The following is a 26421-nucleotide window of genomic DNA, read 5'->3' as shown; positions in this document are numbered from 1 at the left end:
AATAGTTTAGTTTTCAGTTACACGACGATAAAACCCGATGAACACAATGACATTCACCAGCATGTCCACATGATGGCTACACGCTCTGACATTGGAGGTGCTGCCATCTAGTTGTTCGTTCACTGAAGCTCACTATGCTTGCTTCTTCTCCCAACTTGTGTCTTCCCCTGAATTACCTTATTTTTCTCGTTATTTTGCGAGTAAATGTTTCCTGGTTATACAATGGCCGCCTGTAAGTCAGAATTTACGTCACATTAGTTGCAGAACTGCCACCTGTTCCCAGTGATCCGTACAGCAACAAAATCGTCTTTGCGACATTAATCCACAACTCCCCATTTGAGGTCTACATAAATTAATTACGAAGAACGTCCCTCAAGCACCAAGTCCTGCCTCACCTATCACATCCATCTCCCATCCACCACGTGATCCTATATGACTCGATTCCCTTCCCGCACCTTCTCCTTTTCCTCGAACAGATACGAATCCTTTACACCTCCCACAAGCTTGATCCCCCACACCCACTAGTCTCTCCCATCTTCGCCCTTCGCCCATCCCAGCCCGTTGCCACGCCTGTATTCTTGCATTCCACCTGCTCTCCATCTTCACACCCTCCATACCCTTGCCCAAGGTGGATTCTACCAACTCCCCCTCCCTGATGATGTCCTTGTTCCCCCAGGGCTCCCCATCTCGCTCCTCATTTTCCTTTCTCCCCCCCCCCCCTCCTCTCTCCCACGTCTCCCACTTCCCCCCACACTGGGCTTCCAACCCCTCCCCTCTCCACTCCCTCCCACTCTCCCTTCTCCCACTGGCTCCATCCCCCCTTCCTTCCCACCCTCCTACCTCTTCCTTCCACCTGGAAGCAGCCCCCCCCCCCTCCTTCATCAGTGTGTTTCTGAGTGCTTCGCTGATGACCTTCACCAGTGTTTCCATGCATCAGTGTTTCTCCGTTTTGTGCTACGGTGTATTCCTCATTGTCCTCCTACATTCGTGTCTCCAACTTGATGTCTTCGTCTGTTGTACTGGTGACCACGTTTGTGAACCGTGCCTTCCGTCGAACAGCTTCTAATCTATCATGTAATGTTCATCATTTATTACCATGCTTTTTATGTTCTCTGTCTTCTATGTCTATCTGTTGTATCTATTGGCCGAAGAGCGGCGTATGTAGGCCTGCCTCGTATGAGGCATGAAATTACAATAAAGGAAAAAAAAGACAAGTCCTGATGTCCCTTCCAGCCAACGGTGTTTCACAAGACCTACATGGGCCTCACGCGCAAATTCGACTCTGCTCGGAAATACCCAGTATAATATTGGCGCTAAGAGCGAATCCATGATCCTCAGAGGGTCGAGAAGACTGAGTTGCAGTTTTGTGTCTGTTTTCAGTGTATCTACTAGATTTCTCTAGTTTTGTTTAGAGATGCTGCTGGAATTCTCTGAGACGGATGCACTTATAGGAATTAATATGATCGGGTATTGCAACAATCTGAGTGAGGGACAGCAGTGCTAATGAGGTGACCTATCGGGCTTTGCTTCATTTTTGAGACTATGTCATGGCGTTGTTGAACGACTATCAAGGAATCTTGATAAGACAAACCTTCTTCCTCCGCCCTTGCTCTCCACGCTTTCTTCCCCATGATTTTTTCCGTTCGGTGTGGGCGGAGACAAGATAAGGTGCACATAACCAGAAAAGAACTGTACAAGTCACATTCCTGTAAGGTTACCGCCCCAAGGTAGTTTCCAAGTAATTGTTATATGTAGAGTGTCTTCCAGCTACTATCACACAGGTGTTCGATCTCATTATGGCAGCATGAATCTTTTAGTGGCATAGCAGACAAATGCCAGATGAGATGGATGGGAGCACCGTTTTGTACAATATGCACTCCTGAGTCTTAACAGCGATTGCTACAGACAGCTCACATCACCTGTACATGAGGTGAGGTATTGAAAGCGTACGTGATTCACTATGAGAACGGGCTGAACGACGTTTCAGGATGCATGGTAACCACATGCAGCACTGTCTAAAGACTCTACTTCTACATAACGGATAGATGGGCATAGGAGATTATATAGTCCTATATTTCAACAGGTACTGGTTTCAGGAGAAATTATTGTAGAAACTTTTCTTCTGGTTCTGACTACCGGTCAAAAGTTTCAGATCACCTGTCACAACTATAGACTTAAAACGGATATTTCGTTTTGAGTATTGTATCATATCCCCGCTCTGACGGTAAAGTTAGTAAAGGCTAAGTGCCTCTGTTGTGTGTTTGACTGTCTTTTCGCATAGAGGGGCGCTGATATGTATCCACAACAACACTGACCTACCTTTGCCTAAGACGGTTCCGTCTAAAAACGACTCGTTTCTTCAGCTTTCTGTGTACGACTAGCAATCAGTTCGCATTGGGTTACAGTACATTGTGTGCATTTAGCAGTGTGTTTGTAAGAAATGTGTTCAAAAACTAATGTGACTTTACATTTTTATGAAATGATATTTATTTATTCATCAGTACTCATGTTGTCCTCTTCAAAGTAATCCCCCTCAGATGCAATACACTTGTGCCAACACTTCTTACAATCCTCGATGCACTTCTCATACGCAATTTGGTACAGCCTTGAGTACTTCCAGCGATGCAGTTTTTATTTCCTCAATCGTTGAAAATGCTCGTCCTTTCATAGGTCTCTTCAGTTTTGGGAACAGGAAAAAATCGCAGGGGGCGAAATCCGGTGAATATGGTGGCTGAGGCATGATTGTCATGTTGTTTTTGGCCAAAAAATCTCTCACAAGCAACGATGAATGAGCAGATGCATTGTCGTGATGCAAAAGCCATGAATTGTTTTTCCGCAATTCCGGACTTTATTTGCGTATCGCTTCTCGCAAACGGCGTCAAGGTAATACTCCTTATTGACCCTACGACCTTGAGGGAAAAGCTCATGATGCACTACGCCACGGTAATGGAAAAAAACAGTGAGCAAAACTTTGACATTTGACCGAACTTGGCGTGCTTTTTTCGGTCTTGGTTCTCCGGGATGCTTCCACTCGGACGATTGGGCTTTGGTTTCGACGTCATAACCGTAAACCCATGTTTCGTCACAAGTTATGGCACTTTTAAGCAAATCAGGATCATTCAAGAGCTCCTGAGCGATGCTCATACGACGGTTCTTCTGATAAAAATTGATAAGTTTTGGAACTAGTTTCGCTGACACACGTCGCATGCCCAAAACATCAAAAAATCGCATGACACGGGCCGACCGATATGCCACATCCTCAGGAACTTGTCTTACGGTAATTCGACGATTTTCCAAAACAAATTTCTTCAGAGCATCGACGTTATCATCTGTTGTTGATGTGCTGGGGCGTCCAGAGCGAGGTTCGTCATTGTCATCTTCTTGGTCGCCTTGAGAGAGCTTGTAGCACTGGTAAACATTTTTTTTACTTGGAACTGATTCGCCATATGCCACTCTCAGCATTTCAAGTATTTACAGCACTTCATTCCATTTTTCACACAAAAAACTGCCATGCCAACGGAGAAGCATGATGGAGGGTCGGTTATGGTATGAGGATGTTTTGCGGATGATAAAGTCGATGATCTAGTGAGAATTAGCAGACATTAAAAAAGGGAGAATATGATAGGATATTGATCAACAACGCAATTCCACCCGGCAAAAGACTTATTGGTCATGGGTTTGTTCTGCAGCAGGACAATGATCTTAAACTACTTCTAAATTGTACAGGGGTATGTAAACAGAAAATAGAAATGTGGGGAACTGAAGAATATGACTTAAATCTCATTGAAATCTTATGGGATGAACTTGACATGGATGTCAGAAAACTGAGGACGCCTAGTGCTGACGATATATTGCCTGTTGGACGCAAAATCTTCTAAAACACTACAAAATCTTATCTCCAGAAAGTTAGTGCATCTGTTCTGAGAGCAAGGGATGGATACTTAGAAGCGACTAAAATCCAAACCAGATTGTGTTGTACTTAATTATGGACAGAGGTAATATTTATTTTGTTGATCTATGTAGGTTGTACGATGTGTTTGTTAATTGAATTAAGATGTACGGTTCTTAACCTTATGTCGCCTATGCTGGACTGCTGTAAAGAACTGAGACTGTTTATGACAATAAAAGTTCAAATAAAACATTTATTTTGGGTCGGTCACTCTTTTATTTCGTCCCACGACGCATTTCGAGAGTTTACAGACACATCTTCACTGGGAAAAGTGATATTGAGCTACATATTTGCTAGCTGGATGTAGCCAGTTGTTTGTTGTGGCTTACTTTTGCTACAAAAACGTACAACAGGCACTTGTTAGAGAAATATGCCACTAAGATTATAAAGCCCATAACGATGTCTCAGAGGCCTCTGTCTCAGAGGCCATTCAGTATCAATTTACGTTGAGGACTATATATACATCTTACAATTTTTTATTTAAATTATTTGTATCTTTACTGTCATATATTTGCAATAGTAGTTCGTTGTAAGGAATGATAAGGAATGAAATAACTTTATAATTGTTATACGTATCTGTGGTCCACATCGTAAGTTGGTAATGAACGATCTCTCAGACAAGAACTATATCTTTACATCGTTATGATCTTTGGTTCGATTATGTTAGTGCTTCGTGTTCTGTGAGAAAAATTAAGTTAAAAATATACATTTATGACGAACCGCAGACTTCTGTGCACTGAAACAGATTGTAAGAAACTTCATCAGCGTTTAAAATTTATATCCTTAATGCCACATTACTCTATAGTGAAGCAGGGGATACAACCCGTCGGCTTTGACAATGCCGTCAGAAATTGCCAGAAAGCATTTATTACACAGATGTAACAGCTGAGAAGAGTGTTCAGAACCAAGGGAATAAGAGAGACAAAAAACATGGTTGACATATATCAAGGCCAGTAGTATTTCGACCTTAAGGCTATCGCGTGTTTGTATCGTAGTATTTCTGTGGAAAATAAAGGGCAAAAAATGGATGGAAATAGCGGTATCATGGAATACCTCACGTCACACATATATGGGTTGTATCTCGAACTTCAGTCGAACTGTATAGGTTAACTGAAGTACAGGGTACAAGTTTAGCGTACGTCGATTTCTTCGTTTTCGTTAGCATTAGTATCCTCTTGTTCAGCTGAACTACGTAGGTCAACTGTCAACTGAAGTACGGGATATAAATTTTATGCGTCTTGTTTCTTTCGCCTCCGCTACTACCAACAGTCTCTTCTTACGTAGATAGTAGTACTACCAATGGCGGAAGGACCTACGTATATAATATTTATATCCCATACTTCAGTATATATATATATATATATATATATATATATATATGTATATATATATATATATATACTGCTAATGAAAAAGAGGAAATCGACGTACGTTACATTGGCAACCTGTGCCGCAGCTGAACTACGGGAAGACGCAGCAAGACGACACATATAAAATTTGTATGCCGTACTTCACCATGGGGTACAGTTTTTCTTGCCTTCGATGCTAAGAGTGTCGACTGATAGCCTTGCTTGCGATGACATGAAAACCAAAAGCAGTTATTTAGTATCCCATTCTGTAGTTGAGCTATATAGCTGTACACGACATTTGTATACTGCTCTCCAGTTGACATATATAGGTGATTCTCATCATTGATACTTATGTCCTTCTTTTCGTCTAGGTAGTATTAGTATAAAGGTGAACTGAAGGAAGGGGTACAAATTTTAGGTGTGTCGGTCTTTTCGCCTTTAGTAGTGCTAGTATAGACTTGAAAAAATCGTAGTGATACTAGTGCTTGGAACGGAAAGAAGAACGACAGCTGCAAAATTTGTATTACGTACTGCAGTAGACGAAAACATACGGAATGGTGTAATACGACAATGAAATACGTCAAAATAGTCAAAACAAAAAAAAAATTGAAAACTGAACTTACCACATGGGAACTTCTCCTTAAAAGACATAAACAAAAATCACATACCCACATACACAACAAATACAACATTACAAAAATGCACACACACACACACACACACACACACACACACACACACACACACACACAGATAGACATAGACAACACAGAAACACACATTTCCCGCCCCCTATCCCCCATCCCAATGAGAAATTAGCTAAAAAATTTTGGACGATACATTTGTCCAACGCGTTTAACAAAACATTTAAACGGGCAATATGTTTGGGGAACACTACGCCTCCATGAATATTCGTCTAAGTGACTTTGTAGTGCGGAAACCCGGCGTTTCCCTCTCCCTACAAGAGAGTTAACAGCTGACCAATAACCTTCTATGCTATTTGTACAGGCTCCTGTGGATAAAAATCTGAACTCAATATTATGATTAATAACTAGGTGCTGATAACCTCTTTCCCCTAAATCCCTATATGAAGAAAAAACATATGAAATTACTATGGAACCCTCTGCAACATGACCAATTAATGTGACCAAAACTTCCTTCCTTCGATTGGGAACTACTTTAAACACTACACCGTCACATTCTTGACCTGAAACCACAGCCCCCTAACTCATCACCGTCCTGTTGTACTTCCTTTCGCCAAAATGAGACTCGTCAATTTTGACTATAACACCCACCTCCCCCCCCCCCCCCTTCCCTCTAACGGCCCCCTATACTTTATGTATTCCCCACAAACTTCCTTACAAAAAGAGTACCAATCTGCAACTGTACGCTCACTCACACGACATTCATGCACACACAGCCACAATCTCAAACACCAACAATAAATACACTCCTGGAAATTGAAATAAGGACACCGTGAATTCATTGTCCCAGGAAGGGGAAACTTTATTGACACATTCCTGGGGTCAGATACATCACATGATCACACTGACAGAACCACAGGCACATAGACACAAGCAACAGAGCATGCACAATGTCGGCACTAGTACAGTGTATATCCACCTTTCGCAGCAATGCAGGCTGCTATTCTCCCATGGAGACGATCGTAGAGATGCTGGATGTAGTCCTGTGGAACGGCTTGCCATGCCATTTCCACCTGGCGCCTCAGTTGGACCAGCGTTCGTGCTGGACGTGCAGACCGCGTGAGACGACGCTTCATCCAGTCCCAAACATGCTCAATGGGGGACAGATCCGGAGATCTTGCTGGCCAGGGTAGTTGACTTACACCTTCTAGAGCACGTTGGGTGGCACGGGATACCTGCGGACGTGCATTGTCCTGTTGGAACAGCAAGTTCCCTTGCCGGTCTAGGAATGGTAGAACGATGGGTTCGATGACGGTTTGGATGTACCGTGCACTATTCAGTGTCCCCTCGACGATCACCAGTGGTGTACGGCCAGTGTAGGAGATCGCTCCCCACACCATGATGCCGGGTGTTGGCCCTGTGTGCCTCAGTCGTATGCAGTCCTGATTGTGGCGCTCACCTGCACGGCGCCAAACACGCATACGACCATCATTGGCACCAAGGCAGAAGCGACTCTCATCGCTGAAGACGACACGTCTCCATTCGTCCCTCCATTCACGCCTGTCGCGACACCACTGGAGGCGGGCTGCACGATGTTGGGGCGTGAGCGGAAGACGGCCTAACGGTGTGCGGGACCGTAGCCCAGCTTCATGGAGACGGTTGCGAATGGTCCTCGCCGATACCCCAGGAGCAACAGTGTCCCTAATTTGCTGGGAAGTGGCGGTGCGGTCCCCTACGGCACTGCGTAGGATCCTACGGTCTTGGCGTGCATCCGTGCGTCGCTGCGGTCCGGTCCCAGGTCAACGGGCACGTGCACCTTCCGCCGACCACTGGCGACAACATCGATGTACTGTGGAGACCTCACGCCCCACGTGTTGAGCAATTCGGCGGTACGTCCACCCGGCCTCCCGCATGCCCACTATACGCCCTCGCTCTAAGTCCGTCAACTGCACATACGGTTCACGTCCACGCTGTCGCGGCATGCTACCAGTGTTAAAGACTGCGATGGAGCTCCGTATGCCACGGCAAACTGGCTGACACTGACGGCGGCGGTGCACAAATGCTGCGCAGCTAGCGCCATTCGACGGCCAACACCGCGGTTCCTGGTGTGTCCGCTGTGCCGTGCGTGTGATCATTGCTTGTACAGCCCTCTCGCAGTGTCCGGAGCAAGTATGGTGGGTCTGACACACCGGTGTCAATGTGTTCTTTTTTCCATTTCCAGGAGTGTATTTAGGTAATATGTAGCGATCTCTTTTAAAATGTACAATGATAGAGCTTATCCGCAGCACACAACCGTTTCATTATCTATGGCTGAAAGTGAAGACATTAATAACTATGAGTAACCTATGACGTCATTGGTCGAAGCCGACGGGTTGTATCCCGTCCTTCTGTAGACCCCACTTTTTGTAAAACACCCTGTATGTTGTTTTATTTGCAGTTGCTGTAAATTTTTGCTGTGAACACTAGTTAAATGGAGTGATTTAAAGGCTCGGCAGTCGGCTCTTCTGCAATTGTCTGAAGCGATCGCGTACAATAACCATATTGTCATCAGTGTGTGCTATGACACTATCAGTAACTAAACTCTCTTGAAGTATCTTTAACAGTGGTTTATGATATTCCAAAAAAATGTGCCCACAAGAAGGAAAGGATTAGAACGAAGAGAACTGGTGTTTGGGCAGTATTGTTCCGTAGAAGCAGAAGACTCCAGGTGGGGCAAAAGCGTTGCGCATGATTGTTTCCTTTTTTTACGCAGTGGGCGGAGCTGAGGTGCGGACGGCACGTGGCAGCCGCCCCCATGCGGGGCAGGTGTGCCGGGTGTCGGAGGCGGCTGTCTGGACGAAGCGTATGCGGGCGTCGCTACAGACAGCACAAGAGTCAGTAGGCCGACGGCGCCCGACGCGGAGGGCCGAGAGGGTTCGGAAGTAGGCCCTACACACAGCCGCTTGCAGTTGGCGGCGGGCGCCGTCGCGGTGGTCGACCCCGGTTGCGAGTTCTCAGCAAGGTAAATAAACTAAATGCGGTGTCATATTCTACGTCTCTGTCTAGATTAGATTAGATTAGTACTTGTTCCATAGATCATAAATACGACACTTCGTAATGATGTGGAACGTGTCAGGTTAATAAAAGGTATCTATACAAGATATTACATTACACAAAATATTACATGACACTTCATATTTTTAATTTTTCTTTTTTTTCTTTTTTTGTGGGGTTTGGGGAAGTTACCCACTTACTATATCCAAAAATTCATCTACCGAGTAGAAGGAGTTGCCATTAAGAAATTTTTTTAATTTCCTTTTAAATGCTATATGGCTATCTGCCAGACTTTTGATGCTATTAGGTAAGTGACCAAAGACTTTCGTGGCAGCATAATTTACCCCCCTTTACCCCCTTTTATTCTTCCTAATTTCAGCAGGAGAGGTGGGTGGAATTTCAATTGTATCAAATGGTGTGGGTAAGGCCTCTTCCATTAACTGCCTTGCTTCTTCTAATGAACATTTAGATCCTATTTTCTCTACAAAATTTAAAAAATGATTATTCAAAATGTTTTCGACTTCTGGCTTGTTGTTTATCAAGTTTCCATTGGCTTCGATGGAGATGCCATCATCCTCTACTCTTGGTTGCCCTGTCTCCCTTGTCATATTATTCCAAAATGTTTGGATTTTTTTATCAGGGCTATTAATCTCAGACATGCTGCACATGCATCTGGACTTTTTAATAACCTTTCTTAATGTAGCACAGTAGTTTTTATAATATTTGGCTGTTTCTGGGTCATTACTCTATCTTGTTGTTCGATACAGTTCCATTTTGTGGTTACAAGATGTTTTTATTCCTTTAGTAAGCCAAGGGTTTTTGCATCGTTTCTTATAATTAGATTTGACTACTTTCTTGGGGAAACAGTTTTCAAATCCTCTTACAAGTATACCATGAAATAAGTTATATTTTAAATTAGCATCGGGTTCCTTGTACACCTCATTTCTCTGAAATTTCTAATTGTTGAGTCATTAATTGAACGCACAACGTTGGAGGGTAGTTTTGAATTACTGAATGGAGCTATGTCATATACTGTAACTAGCTGAGCATCATGATCAGAAAGCCCATTCTCAACAGGACAAGAATTTATGTTTTTAAACCTGTCTCCTGCTATGCAGCGTGGCCGGGTTCGATTCCCAGCCAGGTCGGAGATTCTGCCCCCCCCCCCCCCCCCGGGGGGGATGAGTGTTGTGTTGTACTCATCATTTCTCATTATCATCGACACGCAAATCGGCAATTTCCAAGAATGATTGCCCATCGAACGCGTGGGCTCCTAACAATATATATCGAACGAGCGACTCAATGTCGACCACGCGACTCTGGTGGCGCGAGTTATGAATATTCACTACAGCAACGGCAAAAGACGAACGTTTATTAAATTACAGTTAATAACAAATGAAAGTAGGAGTAGTAACTTTACTTACTTTACTCGTCAGCCACGTCTTATCCGTGCACTATTGCTCGTGTTGTGTAAGCCGCCAGCAACAATTCTTTTTCCTATAATATGGGTACACTTTTGCTGTGTCAGTCAGAGATAGCAGGAGCGTATCAGTAGGGTTAATTTTTCCAGGCTACCTCAAGTTGTAGAAATATACTCGTAGATATCGGAAGAGGTACAACTTTCCACGCTATATAAACGAGGAAATAGATTTCGTCTTGTGGGGCTCTCAGCACTCGAAACTGCAACACACCGAAAACGTTAAAATATGTTCCCCTGGCAACGCACTACACGTTACAATAATTCGCGTCACCACTATTGTATGGTCGACATCGAATCGCACGTGCGGTATATATCGTTAGGAGCCCACGCGTTCGATAGGCAATCGTTCTTGGAAATTACCCGCAGGTCACCCAATGTGTCGCATCAACTGAAAAGACTTGCAACGCGGTTGCTGAACTTCCCTAGGTGGGGATGACTGATCTTCAACCCCATATCATCATTTCATTTCTATACAGGGTGTTACAAAAAGGTACGGCCAAACTTTCAGGAAACATTCCTCACACACAAAGAAAGAAAATATGTTATGTGGACATGTGTCCGGAAACGCTTACTTTCCATGTTAGAGCTCATTGTATTACTTCTCTTCAAATCACATTAATCATGGAATGGAAACACACAGCAACAGAACGTACCAGCGTGACTTCAAATACTTTGTTACGGGAAATGTTGAAAATGTCCTCCGTTAGCGAGGATACATGCATCCACCCTCCGTCGCATGGAATCCCTGATGCGCTGATGCAGCCCAGGAGAATGGGGTATTGTATCACAGCCGTCCACAGTACGAGCACGAAGAGTCTCTATATTTGGTACCGGGGTTGCGTAGACAAGAGCTTTCAAATGCCCCCATAAATGAAAGTCAGGAGGGTTGAGGTCAGGAGATCGTGGAGGCCATGGAATTGGTCCGCCTCTACCAATCCATCGGTCACCGAATCTGTTGTTGAGAAGCGTACGAACACTTCGACTGAAATGTGCAGGAGCTCCATCGTGCATGAACCACATGTTGTGTCGTACTTGTAAAGGCACAAGTTCTAGCAGCACAGGTAGAGTATCCCGTATGAAATCATGATAACGTGCTCCATTGAGCGTAGGTGGAAGAACATGGGGCTCAATTAAGACATCACCAACAATGCCTGCCCAAACGTTCACAGAAAATCTGTGTTGATAACGTTATTGCACAATTGCGTGCGGATTCTCGTCAGCCCATACATGTTGATTGTGAAAATTTACAATTTGCCCACGTTGTAATGAAGCCTCATCCGTAAAGAGAACATTTGCACTGAAATGAGGATTGACACATTGTTGGATGAACCATTCGCAGAAGTGTACCCGTGGAGGCCAATCTGCTGCTGATAGTGCCTGCACACGCTGTACATGGTACGGAAACAACTGGTTCTCCCGTAGCACTCTCCATACAGTGACGTGGTCAACGTTACCTTGTACAGCAGCAACTTCTCTGATGCTGACATTTGGGTTATCGTCAACTGCACGAAGAATTGCCTCGTCCATTGCACGTGTCCTCGTCGTTCTAGGTCTTCCCCAGTCGCGAGTCATAGGCTGGAATGTTCCGTGCTCCTTAAGACGCCGATCAATTGCTTTGAACGTCTTCCTGTCGGGACACCTTCCTTCTGGAAATCTGTCTCGATACAAACATACCGCGCCCCGGCTATTGCCCCGTGCTAATCCATACATCAAATGGTCATCTGCCAACTCCGCATTTGTAAACATTGCACTGACTGCAAAACCACGTTCGTGATGAACACTAACCTGTTAATGCTACGTACTGATGTGCTTGATACTAGTACTGTAGAGCAATGAGTCGCATGTCAACATAAGCACCGAAGTCAACATTACCTTCCTTCAATTGGGCCAACTGGCGGTGAATCGAGGAAGTACGGTACATACTGACGAAATTAAAATGAGCTCTAACATGGAAATTAGCGTTTCCGGACACATGTCCACATAACATCTTTTCTTTATTTGTGTGTGAGGAATGTTTCCTGAAAGTTTGGCCGTACTTTTTTGTAACACCCTGTATACATACCGAAGTCAACTCCCAGCGGTTTAGGCCTCCTACAAATCATATATACCACGGCACTTAAAGATCTTAAAGACATAGGCATGATCTTCTTGATTGGAATTTAGAAATTCCTTGCGGATGAATACACAAGATTTCGAAATACTTTTACAGATGGTTGAGAGAAACATTTTGAAATATGACAACAATTTTAGAACGCCAATTTCTGCTTCACTTCAGATTACCGGTTACAATTCGGACTCTCCCTTCACCGCAAATTTTTTGAACAACTGGCAGTGTGTTACTCAGTATTGAAGTATTGTAATAAACATGACCAATGACGAAAAGATAACAACCTCCTCAACGGGCTGTGACATAAGACTTTCAGTTTGGAAAAATGAAATATTTGTAATCGATAGTTTCCCTGCAATTTTTTAAGGAGAACTGCAACGCAAAAACACATGCGAATCCAAAATATGTGTTTTTTTTCTTTCTTCATTTGCTTCAAGTAAAAAGTTTTCCGAAAAAGTACTGCAGCAAGTTCAGCAACTTTGCTTCGTTTAATAATACGTTCTCTCAGCACCGCAGCATATGGCTCAATTTTCAGATTTCTGCTTTCCTTAAATCAAACCTAAATGTTGCCATGATTCTTCACGTGGCACGGCGAAGTCTGCCACGACAAATAACTGTGCTCATGAGTCTCAACAATGCATCACAGTACGTACTAAGCTTCACAACAACAGTGGTGTAACTCGTACGAATACCTGAAGATGGCTGCATGTTTGTTAGCCGAAATATCGTGCCAAGATGTCAACGTGATCCGGCTGCAAGCCCGAAATATGATGGACCTATGTGTATTTTTCTTAGCTTTTCGCCGGCCGCGGTGGTCTCGCGGTTAAGGCGCTCAGTCCGGAACCGCGCGACTGCTGCGGTCGCAGGTTCGAATCCTGCCTCGGGCATGGATGTGTGTGATGTCCTTAGGTTAGTTAGGTTTAAGTAGTTCTAAGTTCTAGGGGACTGATGACCATAGATGTTAAGTCCCATAGTGCTCAGAGCCATTTGAACCATTTTTTTTCTTAGCTTTTCTTTGACTTGTACCACTTCAGCCACCCTCTGATATACATATACTGAATTACTTACACGCACATACGGTATAGATTGACTGTAAACTTTTTACTTATATCACGATATGCTCCCATCACTGCCATGAGACCTCATTCCAAACGCCAATTCTATATGGAACAAATTACATTCATATCTGCAGAAAACTTAGCTGATGTGGGGTGATTACATCGTGTAAGTTACATGAAAATGATGATACTCAGTTACTTACCGTTGTTCTCTGAATTTTATTCGTGGCCCGAAACGCCAATCAAGTTGTCTGGCCGTAGGTAGTTAAGGTTACCCGTGCGAAGCCGGGCCGGATAGCTAGTATTCTACACTCCTGGAAATTGAAATAAGAACACCGTGAATTCATTGTCCCAGGAAGGGGAAACTTTATTGACACATTCCTGGGGTCAGATACATCACATGATCACACTGACAGAACCACAGGCACAAAGACACAGGCAACAGAGCATGCACAATGTCGGCACTAGTACAGTGTATATCCACCTTTCGCAGCAATGCAGGCTGCTATTCTCCCATGGAGACGATCGTAGAGATGCTGGATGTAGTCCTGTGGAACGGCTTGCCATGCCATTTCCACCTGGCGCCTCAGTTGGACCAGCGTTCGTGCTGGACGTGCAGACCGCGTGAGACGACGCTTCATCCAGTCCCAAACATGCTCAATGGGGGACAGATCCGGAGATCTTGCTGGCCAGGGTAGTTGACTTACACCTTCTAGAGCACGTTGGGTGGCACGGGATACATGCGGACGTGCGTTGTCCTGTTGGAACAGCAAGTTCACTTGCCGGTCTAGGAATGGTAGAACGATGGGTTCGATGACGGTTTGGATGTACCGTGCACTATTCAGTGTCCCCTCGACGATCACCAGTGGTGTACGGCCAGTGTAGGAGATCGCTCCCCACACCATGATGCCGGGTGTTGGCCCTGTGTGCCTCGGTCGTATGCAGTCCTGATTGTGGCGCTCACCTGCACGGCGCCAAACACGCATACGACCATCATTGGCACCAAGGCAGAAGCGACTCTCATCGCTGAAGACGACACGTCTCCATTCGTCCCTCCATTCACGCCTGTCGCGACACCACTGGAGGCGGGCTGCACGATGTTGGGGCGTGAGCGGAAGACGGCCTAACGGTGTGCGGGACCGTAGCCCAGCTTCATGAAGACGGTTGCGAATGGTCCTCGCCGATACCCCAGGAGCAACAGTGTCCCTAATTTGCTGGGAAGTGGCGGTGCGGTCCCCTACGGCACTGCGTAGGATCCTACGGTCTTGGCGTGCATCCGTGCGTCGCTGCGGTCCGGTCCCAGGTCGACGGGCACGTGCACCTTCCGCCGACCACTGGCGACAACATCGATGTACTGTGGAGACCTCACGCCCCACGTGTTGAGCAATTCGGCGGTACGTCCACCCGGCCTCCCGCATGCCCACTATACGCCCTCGCTCAAAGTCCGTCAACTGCACATACGGTTCACGTCCACGCTGTCGCGGCATGCTACCAGTGTTAAAGACTGCGATGGAGCTCCGTATGCCACGGCAAACTGGCTGACACTGACGGCGGCGGTGCACAAATGCTGCGCAGCTAGCGCCATTCGACGGCCAACACCGCGGTTCCTGGTGTGTCCGCTGTGCCGTGCGTGTGATCATTGCTTGTACAGCCCTCTCGCAGTGTCCGGAGCAAGTATGGTGGGTCTGACACACCGGTGTCAATGTGTTCTTTTTTCCATTTCCAGGAGTGTATATGCCGCAAACTACCTTACGGTGTGTGGCGGAGGGTACTTTTGGAAACAGTGTGTGAAACCAAATATGCAGTGATATAGGTTAACATCCCAGGTATCACACCCTGCAGCCATTCACCCTCGTAAGCCCCCGTTTCTGAGTAACTGACGATGCTGTAATAGACAGGATAATAGCTTCTCGTGTAAGAAAAATGGCTCTGAGCACTATGGGACTTAACTTCTAAGGTCATCAGTCCCCTAGAACCTAGAACTACTTAAACCTAACTAACCTAAGGACATCACACACATCCATGCCCGAGGCAGGATTCGAACCTGCGACCGTAGCGGTCGCGCGGTTCCAGACTGAAGCGCCTAGATCCGCTCGGCCACACCGGCCGGCTCTCGTGCAAGAGGTTGGGGGTTCAAATCTCGGCAGGCGCAACAGTTTTTATTCAATTAATTGGTTTAAATTTAATTTTTTAATTTATATTCCGTTGTCACATTATCTTAATCATCGTGTGAACTTTTTCATTTGTTTCATTTTTTTCTTTATGTCTCTTTTTACCAATCGGAATTTTTGTGAATATGAACTTGATTATATTTATCTACTATTATATTCAATTATTTGAAGTAGCGATCTATTAGTTAAAAAACAAAAGACTAAATAATATGTTGATATTGAAAAACGTATTTTTCGTTACCAGATGTACAATTTTTTTGCGTGGTAATAGTCACACAAACATGTAAAACGTAACTTGAATACCTATTGCACTATGGATGAAGTAACGCAGATGAATATTTAAATGAAACAAGGGTTTGTAAATACAACAAAATTCAGACAAGATGAGAAATAGACATAAAGATCGCAATAATGTGGACGAAAAAAACAGGGTGATAAAACAAAAGGAATTAAATCGAAATTTGTCGTACTATGTACCGTAATCACATTACTTATGCTTAGAATTAGCAAGTGTCCTCGAAAAAGATTTCAGAACACATTGGGCAGATGTGTCCACTTCCCCCTCTTTTTCCCTCGCCTTCGATAGGAGGGTTCTGGTTGTGACACTGCTGTCCACTACTTCTCGCTCTGGCATTAGGCGACTGCGGTTGATCGGAGCGAGTGTCAAACTGGTGTGCGCGAAATTTAAAATTTCTAGTTACGGAAGCTCATACGTGCCTAAAGCTTTTCGAGCGGGATTAATGGCTGGGGCCGATACCTTCCATGTGAACTTCTTTCTCATTAAAATTGGTGACGTTTCTTTGTTACTAGGATGTGTCGCTATGAAAAACTGTCCTTATTATAGTATTTATCTTCCTCTTTAATGCGATATATATAAATTGATGCTTGATGTTGTCAATGGTGTCATCAAAATATAGGGAAGAGCCATTACTGAACAAAGTGCAGTCATTTCGATAGTCTCGGGAAATGTGGTGTAGAATTTACAGATAGATTCACATTACTTTGTGAACCGTGCACCAATAAACTCTTGCCATTGCGCTCGAGTTGCCTTGATCATATCTTTTTCGTCATTTTTGATGCTGTCATCAGTTTTTAGATTAGAGTCAACGTACCCAAATTTGTCCACCTTTTGTAAACTTTGTGTTTAGTTTGTACAATTTCATGAGTGGGAACAGTTTCAAAGGTAATGGGTTTTTGTGTTGTTCAGTGAGTGTCCTACCTGCTTTTTAAAGCAGTTCAGCGGTTATTACAACGTTAGCATGAGTGAATGGCATAATCCATGTTCCATTTCAGGGTTCACGTGATAGGTCAATGAAAAAGACGAACACTAACTTCGCTGTGTTAACCATTGATGAATGTCAATATTTGGTAAGTTTTCAGAAACTAGAGCGCAGGATTTCAGCGATACCATCGCAAAAACCGTATGAAATAAGCGGAACCGGAGCGCATTTCGTATTTTAAGGCTTGTATTCTCAGATGGTATGACGGTTAGGATTGATCCCACCGATGTCGAGATCGCTAGAGAGCAAACGCGATCTTCGGTCAGACAAGAATGCGAAGGGAAATCGATCGCGACCTTTTCAGAGGAACAACCTCGGCATTCGCATATGTCGTTTAAGTAAACCTAAATCTGGACTCTGAAACGAGGATTTCAACTCCGCCACCTCACTCGCTCGCATGTTCCAACCTTTGGCGTTATGCCTGAGATGGCTTGGTTTACAGATTCACTCATATGTTGGTTACGATTCTTCTGTAACTGCATGTTACAAAAGCTTTTATTTTGGCCGTAGTGTTAATTGTGCAAGTTTCATCTTCATACAAAACTACCCTCCAAACATCCTCCCTACCTTTGTCACCGGCTCTCGCCAATTTGTAGTTGATGAGAAGTTAAACTACAGACATAAACACAGTTGTGTACCACATCACGATCCGAGCTAAGGGACACCGCGAGGTAACACAGTGCTGACACACTGATTTCATATTCAGTGGTTCAGGGGTTCGAGTCCACGTCCGGCCACAAAGTCACATGTTTCCCACGATTTCCTAACACACGTTAGGACGACTGTCAGGAGAGTTCCTTTGAAAGTGACCCGGCCAATTTTCTTCACCTCGAGCCTTTTGCTTTGTCTATAACGGACTTCGTCGCCAGGGGTACGTTAAACGGTTGTCTTCGTTCTCCTTCTTATGCCAAATAGGAACTCTGCGTTTCACAGCTTCTGCGTTCTAGCTTGTCTCCTTGTCTCTGACAAAAAAAAAAAAAAAAAAAAAAAAAAAGCACATTTCGAAAGGAAGGAAGGAAGGTGGGAAGGAACGAGGGATGAAAGATTATAACCGCGCAGTCTTGGGCACCTTCACACGTTTCGCGCGGTTGCCCCCATTCCCTCCCCTCCCTCGAAGGTTCGAGTCCTTCCTCGGGCATGGGTGTGTGTATTGTCCTTAGCGTAAGTTAGTTTAAGTTAGATTAAGTAGTGTGTAAGCCTGAGGACCGATGACCTCAGCAGTTTGGTCCCATGGGAACTTACCACCACCAAAAGTTTATGTCTGTAGTTTAACTTCTCATCAACTACAAATTGGCGAGAGCCGGTGACAAAGGTAGGGAGGATGTTTGGAGGGTAGTTTTGTATGAAGATGAAACTTGCACAATTAACACTACGGCCAAAATAAAAGCTTTTGTAACATGCAGTTACAGAAGAATCGTAACCAACATATGAGTGAATCTGTAAACCAACAAAGAGGCGATGAATGGAATTCGAAAGAGCAGAGCCGTATAAAAGAATGGTTTTATTGCTAGTACGAATCCTGAGGCATTGGGAAAGTTATGCTGATTTATTTGGCAATGGTGGGGTTAAAATGGTAGAGGGACACCAAGGCTTGAAAACAGGAAGCAGATTCAATTAAATGTACAGTAGGTAGCAGTAGTTACGTAGGGATGAAGAGGATAGACTAACGTGGAGAGCTAAATGAAACGAGTCTTCGGGCTGGTAACTTCAGTAAGAATGTGTCAGACTAATGCTTTAATTTCTAAGCTTTCAAAATGTGCCGATTTCCAATATACAGGGTTATTACAAATGATTGAAGCGATTTCACAGCTCTACAATAACTTTATTATTTGAGATATTTTCACAATGCTTTGCACACACATACAAAAACTCAAAAAGTTTTTTTAGGCATACACAAATGTTCGATATGTGCCCCTTTAGTGATTCGGCAGACATCAAGCCGATAATCAGGTTCCTCCCACACTCGGCGCAGCATGTCCCCATCAATGAGTTCGAAAGCATCGTTGATGCGAGCTCGCAGTTCTGGCACGTTTCTTGGTAGAGGAGGTTTAAACACTGAATCTTTCACATAACCCCACAGAAAGAAATCGCAGGCCGGCCGCGGTGGTCTCGCGGTTCTAGGCGCGCAGTCCGGAAACGTGCGACTGCTACGGTCGCAGGTTCGAATCCTGCCTCGGGCATGGATGTGTGTGCTGTCCTTATGTTAGTTAGGTTTAAGTAGTTCTAAGTTCTAGGGGACTGATGACCACAGCAGTTGAGTCCCATAGTGCTCAGAGCCATTTGAATCATTTGAACCAAAGAAATCGCATGGGGTTAATCGGGAGAGCGTGGAGGCCATGACATGAATTGCTGATCATGATCTCCACCACGACCGATCCATCGGTTTTCCAATCTCCTGTTTAAGAAATGCGGAACATCATGATGGAAGTGCGGTGGAGCACCATCCTGTTGAAAGATGAAGTCGGCGCTGTCGGTCTCCAGTTGTGGCATGAGCCAATTTTCCAGCATGTCCAGATACACGTGTCCTGTAACGTTTTTTTCGCAGAAGAAAAAGGGGCCGTAAACTTTAAACCGTGAGATTGCACAAAACACGTTAACTTTTGGTGAATTGCGAATTTGCTGCACGAATGCGTGAGTATTGTCTACCGCCCAGATTCGCCATTGTGTCTGTTCACTTCACCATTAAGAAAAAATGTTGCTTCATCACTGAAAACAGGTTTCGCACTGAACGCATCCTCTTCCATGAGCTGTTGCAACCGCGCCGAAAATTCAACGCGTTTGACTTTGTCATCGGGTTTCAGGGCTTGTAGCAATTGTAAACGGTAAGGCTTCTTCTTTAGCCTTTTCCGTAAGATTTTCCAAACCGTCGGCTGTGGTACGTTTAGCTCCCTGCTTGCTTTATTCGTCGACTTCCGCGGGCTACGCGTGAAACTTGCCCGCACGCGTTCAACCGTTTCTTCGCTCACTGCAGGCCGACCCGTTGATTTCCCCTTACAGAGGCATCCAGAAGCTTTAAACTGCGCATACCATCGCCGAATGGAGTTAGCAGTTGGTGGATCTTTGTTGAACTTCGTCCTGAAGTGTCGTTGCACTGTTATGACTGACTGATGTGAGTGCATTTCAAGCACGACATACGATTTCTCGGCTCCTGTCGCCATTTTGTCTCACTGCGCTCTCGAGCGCTCTGGCGGCAGAAACCTGAAGTGCGGCTTCAGCCGAACAAAACTTTATGAGTTTTTCTACGTATCTGTAGTGTGTCATGACCATATGTCAATGAATGGAGCTACAGTGAATTTATGAAATCGCTTCAATCATTTGTAATAGCCCTGTACATTTCTTGTCTGAAGCCATGTTTTCATCATTAATGGTTTATTGTATGTAATACATACTGCTTTTCTCATCTCATCTTTGAGATATCGCTATTGTTATTATTTTTCCTTGTTTCACGAGTGCCTTGAGGAACATTGAAACACATGCTGCGACATACCACGATGCTGTCAATCAGTGCTACTGTTTGCTACGTCAAAGCAAAAGTACGCTCATACGCTAGGTATGGGGGTATAACGTTTGCAGTTCGTGAGTAGTGTACTACGAATACTTCGTTAACTTGTACGCTCCTGCTTTCCTGGCTGCTCTTTATTTGTAAAAGGGTCAGTCAATGGGTGCTGAGTCGATCGCATGTGGAAAGCACACACTTCCGTATGAAGGAGGGACGACTGTAGACGAACGTCCCATACGACATCTGAACCTTCAGAGGCAGCGAAAGAATCTGCTGTAGTCTGTTTAACCTTTCATTCCTGTATTTGCTAGACGAGATTCCAGCAAAGTACGAAAAACGAGAATCCAGAGCATCAGAAGGGAATTTAACTCGGAGAAAACTCCAGTATGGTCACTATTGTCCCACTTCGTCCAGTAACTCGGTCTAGATGAATTCTTCTTCTGAAACCGTTGTGCTGACTCGCTGTCGTGGGAGCGAGACACCTGGCACTTCGATTTTGCGAACAGCCGATTGAGAGAAGGTTTTTCTTAGGCGCGGCCAGACGATCACGAGCGAGAGGCAACTCCTCCATACTGATCGCGCCGACTAGTATCTTATTGGCAGAGAACATCGGCCTAAGTTGCCACGCCGCTCACTGACACTTCCCACGACGGCTGATTTCGACTCCTGCGGAATATATTGTTACGTAGCATCCCTAAACTAATGTAGGTAGGTCGCTGCGGTCTTCAGTCCAAAGATTGATTTGATTCAGTTCTCCACGCTAGGCTAATCTGAAGAAAGCCTCTTCGTCTTTGAAGAGCTACTGAAACACACATACATTTGAACTTACTTGCTGTATTCATCACTTGGTCTCCCTCTACGATTTTTACCACACTTCCTTTCAACACTAAATTGATTGTTTCTTGATGTGTGATATGGCCTATCAACCGATCTCTTCTTTTAATCTAGTTGTGTCACATTCTCTTCCTCATTAGTTACGTCACCTAGCCACCTAAATGTAGCACCACATTTCAAAACCTCCTACTTTCCTCTTGACTGAACTGCTTATGGCCCTCATTTCACTCTCATAAAAGGCTGCACTCCGGACAAATACCTTCAGAAAAAAATTCCTAACACTTTAATATATTACATTTTAACAAATTGTTCGTTTTTTTAGGTCAGTCTGCATTTTTCATTCTCTCTATTTCGCTCGTCATCAGCTATTTTGCTGCCCAAATAGGAAAACTCATCTACTGCTTTTAGTGTCTCGCTTCCTAACCTAATTCCCTCGACTACATTCCAGTACTATTGATTTGCATTTGTTGATGTTCATCCTGTATCCTCTTTTCAACTCACTATACATTCCATTCAACTGCTCTTCGAAGTCCTTTGCTATCTCTGACGGAATTGCAATGTCATCCGCAAACCTCAATTTCTTTCTGTCTGTACTTTAATTCCTTTTCCAAATTTGTCCTAGGTTTCTTTTATTGCTTGCTCAGTGTGCATAGTGAGTAAGATCGGGGATAGACTACAGCCCTGACTCTTTCCCTTCTTGATTACTACTTCCCTTTCATGTCCTTCGGCTCTTATAACTGCAGTCTGGTTTCTATAGAAGTTATAAATGACCTTTCGCTCCCTTTGTTTTATCGCTGCCACCTTAAAAATTTCGAAGAGTGTAGTCCAGTCCCATTGTCAAAAGGTTTCTACCGCTAATTAAATCTCCGGCAGCATGTTTACTGTTTCAGTGTCTGATCAGTTTTTCCGACTGCCAGACGGAGTACACGGCCTCCATACGAAATACCGCCGGAGCTGATGAGAGAAATATAACAGAATTCGTTCACCCTCTCTGCGACAGCTGAAGAACCGCATGAAGACGTAGCGGCATCGATCTGTACAGCTGTCATTACCAGCTAGGAGGATGTTAGCCACATGCCCTTCCAATACTGATGTAAGAGAACGTCTCAGACAGAGGATGAAGCTGGTTCTTCGGGAGGTTAAGTGCTACAGCATCAAAAGCACCACGAAGTTCAGGTTTGTGTGCTGTCGCCATTAACGTCTGTTGTCAACGTCATTAAATCACGATAATATAGTAGCATAAGACAACTACTTCGGGACTAGAGAAATGCTAGTCTCCAGCCATGCCGGAACTGGTGACAATTTGCCCAAGTTCGGGAGCTATTCGTGACAGCCTATTGGCATTTACGCTACGATGAGAAAGAAGGTAGTGCACTTCATTTGTCTGCGAATTGTTTAGGTATTATTAGATGTGTTTTAATAATTTGTTAGTGATGTTCAGTGATGTTTCCGAGACACATTTAATGAAACGACTGTACCATATTTCCAGAATAGTGCAAGAAGGAGACTAAAGTCATTCAATCTCTATTGGTCCAACATGGCCAGGGGACATCGGCTTGTAAGTACTTTTCAATGTCAGTTAAGTTCACCAACAGCCTTATACTCTGAGATATTTTATTTTATTCTGAAAGCAAAAAATTTCGCCAATTCATTTTGCCATCTTCAGGCCCCATACGCTTTTATCCAAATAAACGAACTTATCGTATAGCACCATAAAACACTGAGTATCGTGAATTCCAGTCGTTGTACAAATACTTCATTCGAAGACGTGACGGCACCAGTATGAAGTATTTGTATATCTTGCTTTCGCTCCGCGCTGCTATAACATTTGCCGAAATTTGTTAAGTTAAAGTTCGATTTTCCAGAAGCGTTTGTCGAATTGAAGAGTGATGCGGTAATTTTTTTATACTAAATGTAGGAATTCTCTTACTCGCATATACCTATCTGTATCTGCCAGTCATGTAATTCAATTTTGAGTGGCTCAGATGAAATACACACTGTTGGTGTTTTGCAAATATTCCAGATATCGCACCCATACGTACAAAAAGTGATGATACGCAAAGGGCAATAACTGAAGCAAATTTATTATGTTATGTCATATGAGGGGCGATTAAAAGCGTTTTCATTCGAAGGCCACAGTAACTCCTTGTCTACATGTCGTCGATTATATTCCCGCATCCGAGTGCCCGGGACTGCGTATACGCTTCAGCAACCCTCTCAAACAGAAACGGAAATTTTGATGGTTAAAACAGCGTTCTTGGAATAAGTAATGTAGGCATATGACGCCAGTTTAGCTTTTCAGTGGAACGTTTCTCAAAAACTGTGGGAAGTGCAGTGCATTTAAAAAAGAAGCCTGTCGGCACGTATTCTCATGTAAATATCGGATAATGAAGCGAAGAGTGAGCTGTGTCGGCAGTCATATCCTTAACACTAAGGGAACTCTTAACTTTATTTCTGAAATGTTTCACTCAAATTGTAGTCAAACATGTTAGCACTGTAGGCGGCTTTTAAAAAGTGATTCCCGGACACTGCGTTCCTTTTTAAAAATCAACAGTCTGATGTAACGAGGTAATGTAAGAACAGGTACCAATGTTTACCACATAATTACTGTCACTTGCTCTTTCTCCGCCACGCGGGGTAGCCGCGTGGTCTAAGGCGCCTTGTCACGGTCCACGCGGCTTTCCCCGTCGGAGGTTCGAGTCCTCCCTCGGGCATTGGTGTGTGTGTGTGTGTTGTCCTTAGCATAAGTTAGTTTAACTTAGATTAAGTAGTGCGTAAGCTTAGGGACCGATGACCTCAGCAGTTTGGTCCCATAAGACTTTACCACAAATTTCCAATTTTTTTTTTGCTTTTTCTCCCTCTTACACATGGTGTGAGAAAACGATTCCGTCAAACTTCGAGGGATTGTGTGAACGTCTTGAGGAATTGACTGAGGGTGGGAATGAGCCCGTGCCTGGAACCGTCATTTGTCGACAGTACAGTACGTAAAAAAATTGAAGCAACTTGCAGAGAAAGAGGTTTGAGAGGAGATGTGACGTTATTTCAGTGATTACAAAATCGAGCCAAATTTACAAATAACTTGACAGCATGAGCCCACTCATCAGTATAATGTTGCATCCCCTCAGACCTGAATAATGCACGGATTCGGCTGGGAAGGATATCATAAAGCCGTTTTATCATCTCCCGAAGCAAACTAGCCTACAACTGTTTTAACTGGTCCCTGGTTTCCTGGATAGACTACTGGCAGTGGGACAGAGTTGACACCCGGGCTGTTCACGCTTTTGGAGAGACGTGTGAGAAGCTTGCTGGCCACAGGAGCACCTCAGCCTCATGCAGAAAGTTCATAGAGACGTGCCATGTGTGGAAGAGCATTGTTCTGTTGAAAAATGGCACCACGATACAGTAGTAAGGGAGGTAAGACGTGAGGACGTAGGCTGTCCGTGAGATAGCGTTGTACCGCCAGAGTTTCCTCAGTCACCACCAGCCGTGTGTTGGTCATACGTAGTGCCTCCCTTCAGCAAGAGACCAAGGGTAACGCCGCTGTGCTTCTTCAAAACACTGGAGGAATTGAACCTCTCCCAAGGTCGCCACCATACTCGCTGGCGATGCTTATCCAGGTTAGTACAGAATCGCGATTCATTGCTGAGCACAGTGCGACGACATTCATAAGCGGCCCATGCTTGCCGGTCAGGGCGCCACTCTAAACTCAACCGTTTGTGTTGTGGTGTTAATGGCAGCCTACAAAAACGTTCAAATGTGTGTGAATTGCTAAGGGACGAAATTGCTGAAGTCAACGGTCCCTAGACTTACACACTAGTTGAAGTAACTTATGCTAAGAGCAACACACACACCCATGGCCGAGGGAGGACTCGAACCTCCGGTGGGAGGGGCCACGCAGTCCGTGACATGGCGCCTCGAATCGCGCGGCCACTCGGCGCGGCGGTACTCTGCACATGGGACGTTAATATCCTAGTTCGGCTCCTGTTACTCTCCGACCAAAAGTTCTCGGATAGCAGACGCAGATGTGAATCATATACAGATCCACCCTTGTGATCATCAGACGTGGTCGACCAGAACCTTGACAACAGTAAGCCTGCCCTCACATTAGCATGCAGTCCAGCACTGGGCCAACGTCACATTCGAATACCTTGCAAATCTGGGCACTGCAGGGTTCGACCAACTGGCCAAATGACGACTCACACTGAGGCCGCTTTTAAACTGTCTCACAGGAGTATGTGGCACGTAAGTGTCCTTCACAATGATCACTCAACATCTAGCGCTATTCACGCCTCTTATATACCCTACTAGGCCTTGTAATGACACTAAATACGAATAACAAAAAATGGTTCAAATGGCTCTGAGCACTATGGGACTCAACAGCTGTGGTCATCAGTCCCCTAGAACTTAGAACTACTTAAACCTAACTAACCTAAGGACATCACACACATCCATGCCCGAGGCAGGATTCGAACCTGCGACCGTAGCAGTCGCGCGGTTCCGGACTGAGCGCCTAGAACCGCGAGACCACCGCGGCCGGCTACGAATAACACTAATGCATTCTACCCGTTACAGAGAAATTCAAGTATAACCATCTGAATACCCGCCACTCGTGTGTACGAAGTTACATTTACATTCAATCACGTCTTCTGGCTCTTTCACATTTTTTTAAGGCAGTGTATATTCCTCAAGATACTCTTTATTATCCCTCAAAGGCTGCTAGCATCGTCTGTTACATTTTGTGTGTATACCTAGCACATACCTTCGAGTTTGTTTTTCGCCGTTTATATACAGTGTATAGCACAATAGCAATGATCACACGAGTATGTGGTATCTACGTGTCCTTCACAATGATCACACAACGTCTGACGCTGTTCAGAGCTTTTATATGCCCCACTAGGCATGGTAACGACATTAAACACTAACAGCACAAATGCATTCTGGTCGCCGTTCTACCTGTTACAGAGAAATGCAAAAAAAAAAAAAGGGTCAAATGGCTCTGAGCACTATGGGACTCAAC

At 44.5% G+C, this 26421-nt stretch overlaps 1 protein-coding gene across 1 annotated transcript in view; it reads left to right on the top strand.

Moving 5' to 3' along the window:
* LOC126199493 (uncharacterized) overlaps positions 1 to 26421 on the top strand; it is a 124094-nt gene that overhangs the window by 28950 nt on the left and 68723 nt on the right. Inside the window, exon 2 of the mRNA XM_049936415.1 lies at positions 8729 to 8943. Coding sequence (XP_049792372.1) covers positions 8729 to 8943 — 215 coding nt within the window. The remainder of the gene's footprint in view (positions 1 to 8728; positions 8944 to 26421) is intronic.

This window comes from Schistocerca nitens, chromosome 8 (genome assembly GCF_023898315.1).
Source record: "Schistocerca nitens isolate TAMUIC-IGC-003100 chromosome 8, iqSchNite1.1, whole genome shotgun sequence".
NCBI classification, from domain to species: domain Eukaryota; kingdom Metazoa; phylum Arthropoda; class Insecta; order Orthoptera; family Acrididae; genus Schistocerca; species Schistocerca nitens.
This window is presented reverse-complemented; position numbering and strand designations above follow the sequence as displayed.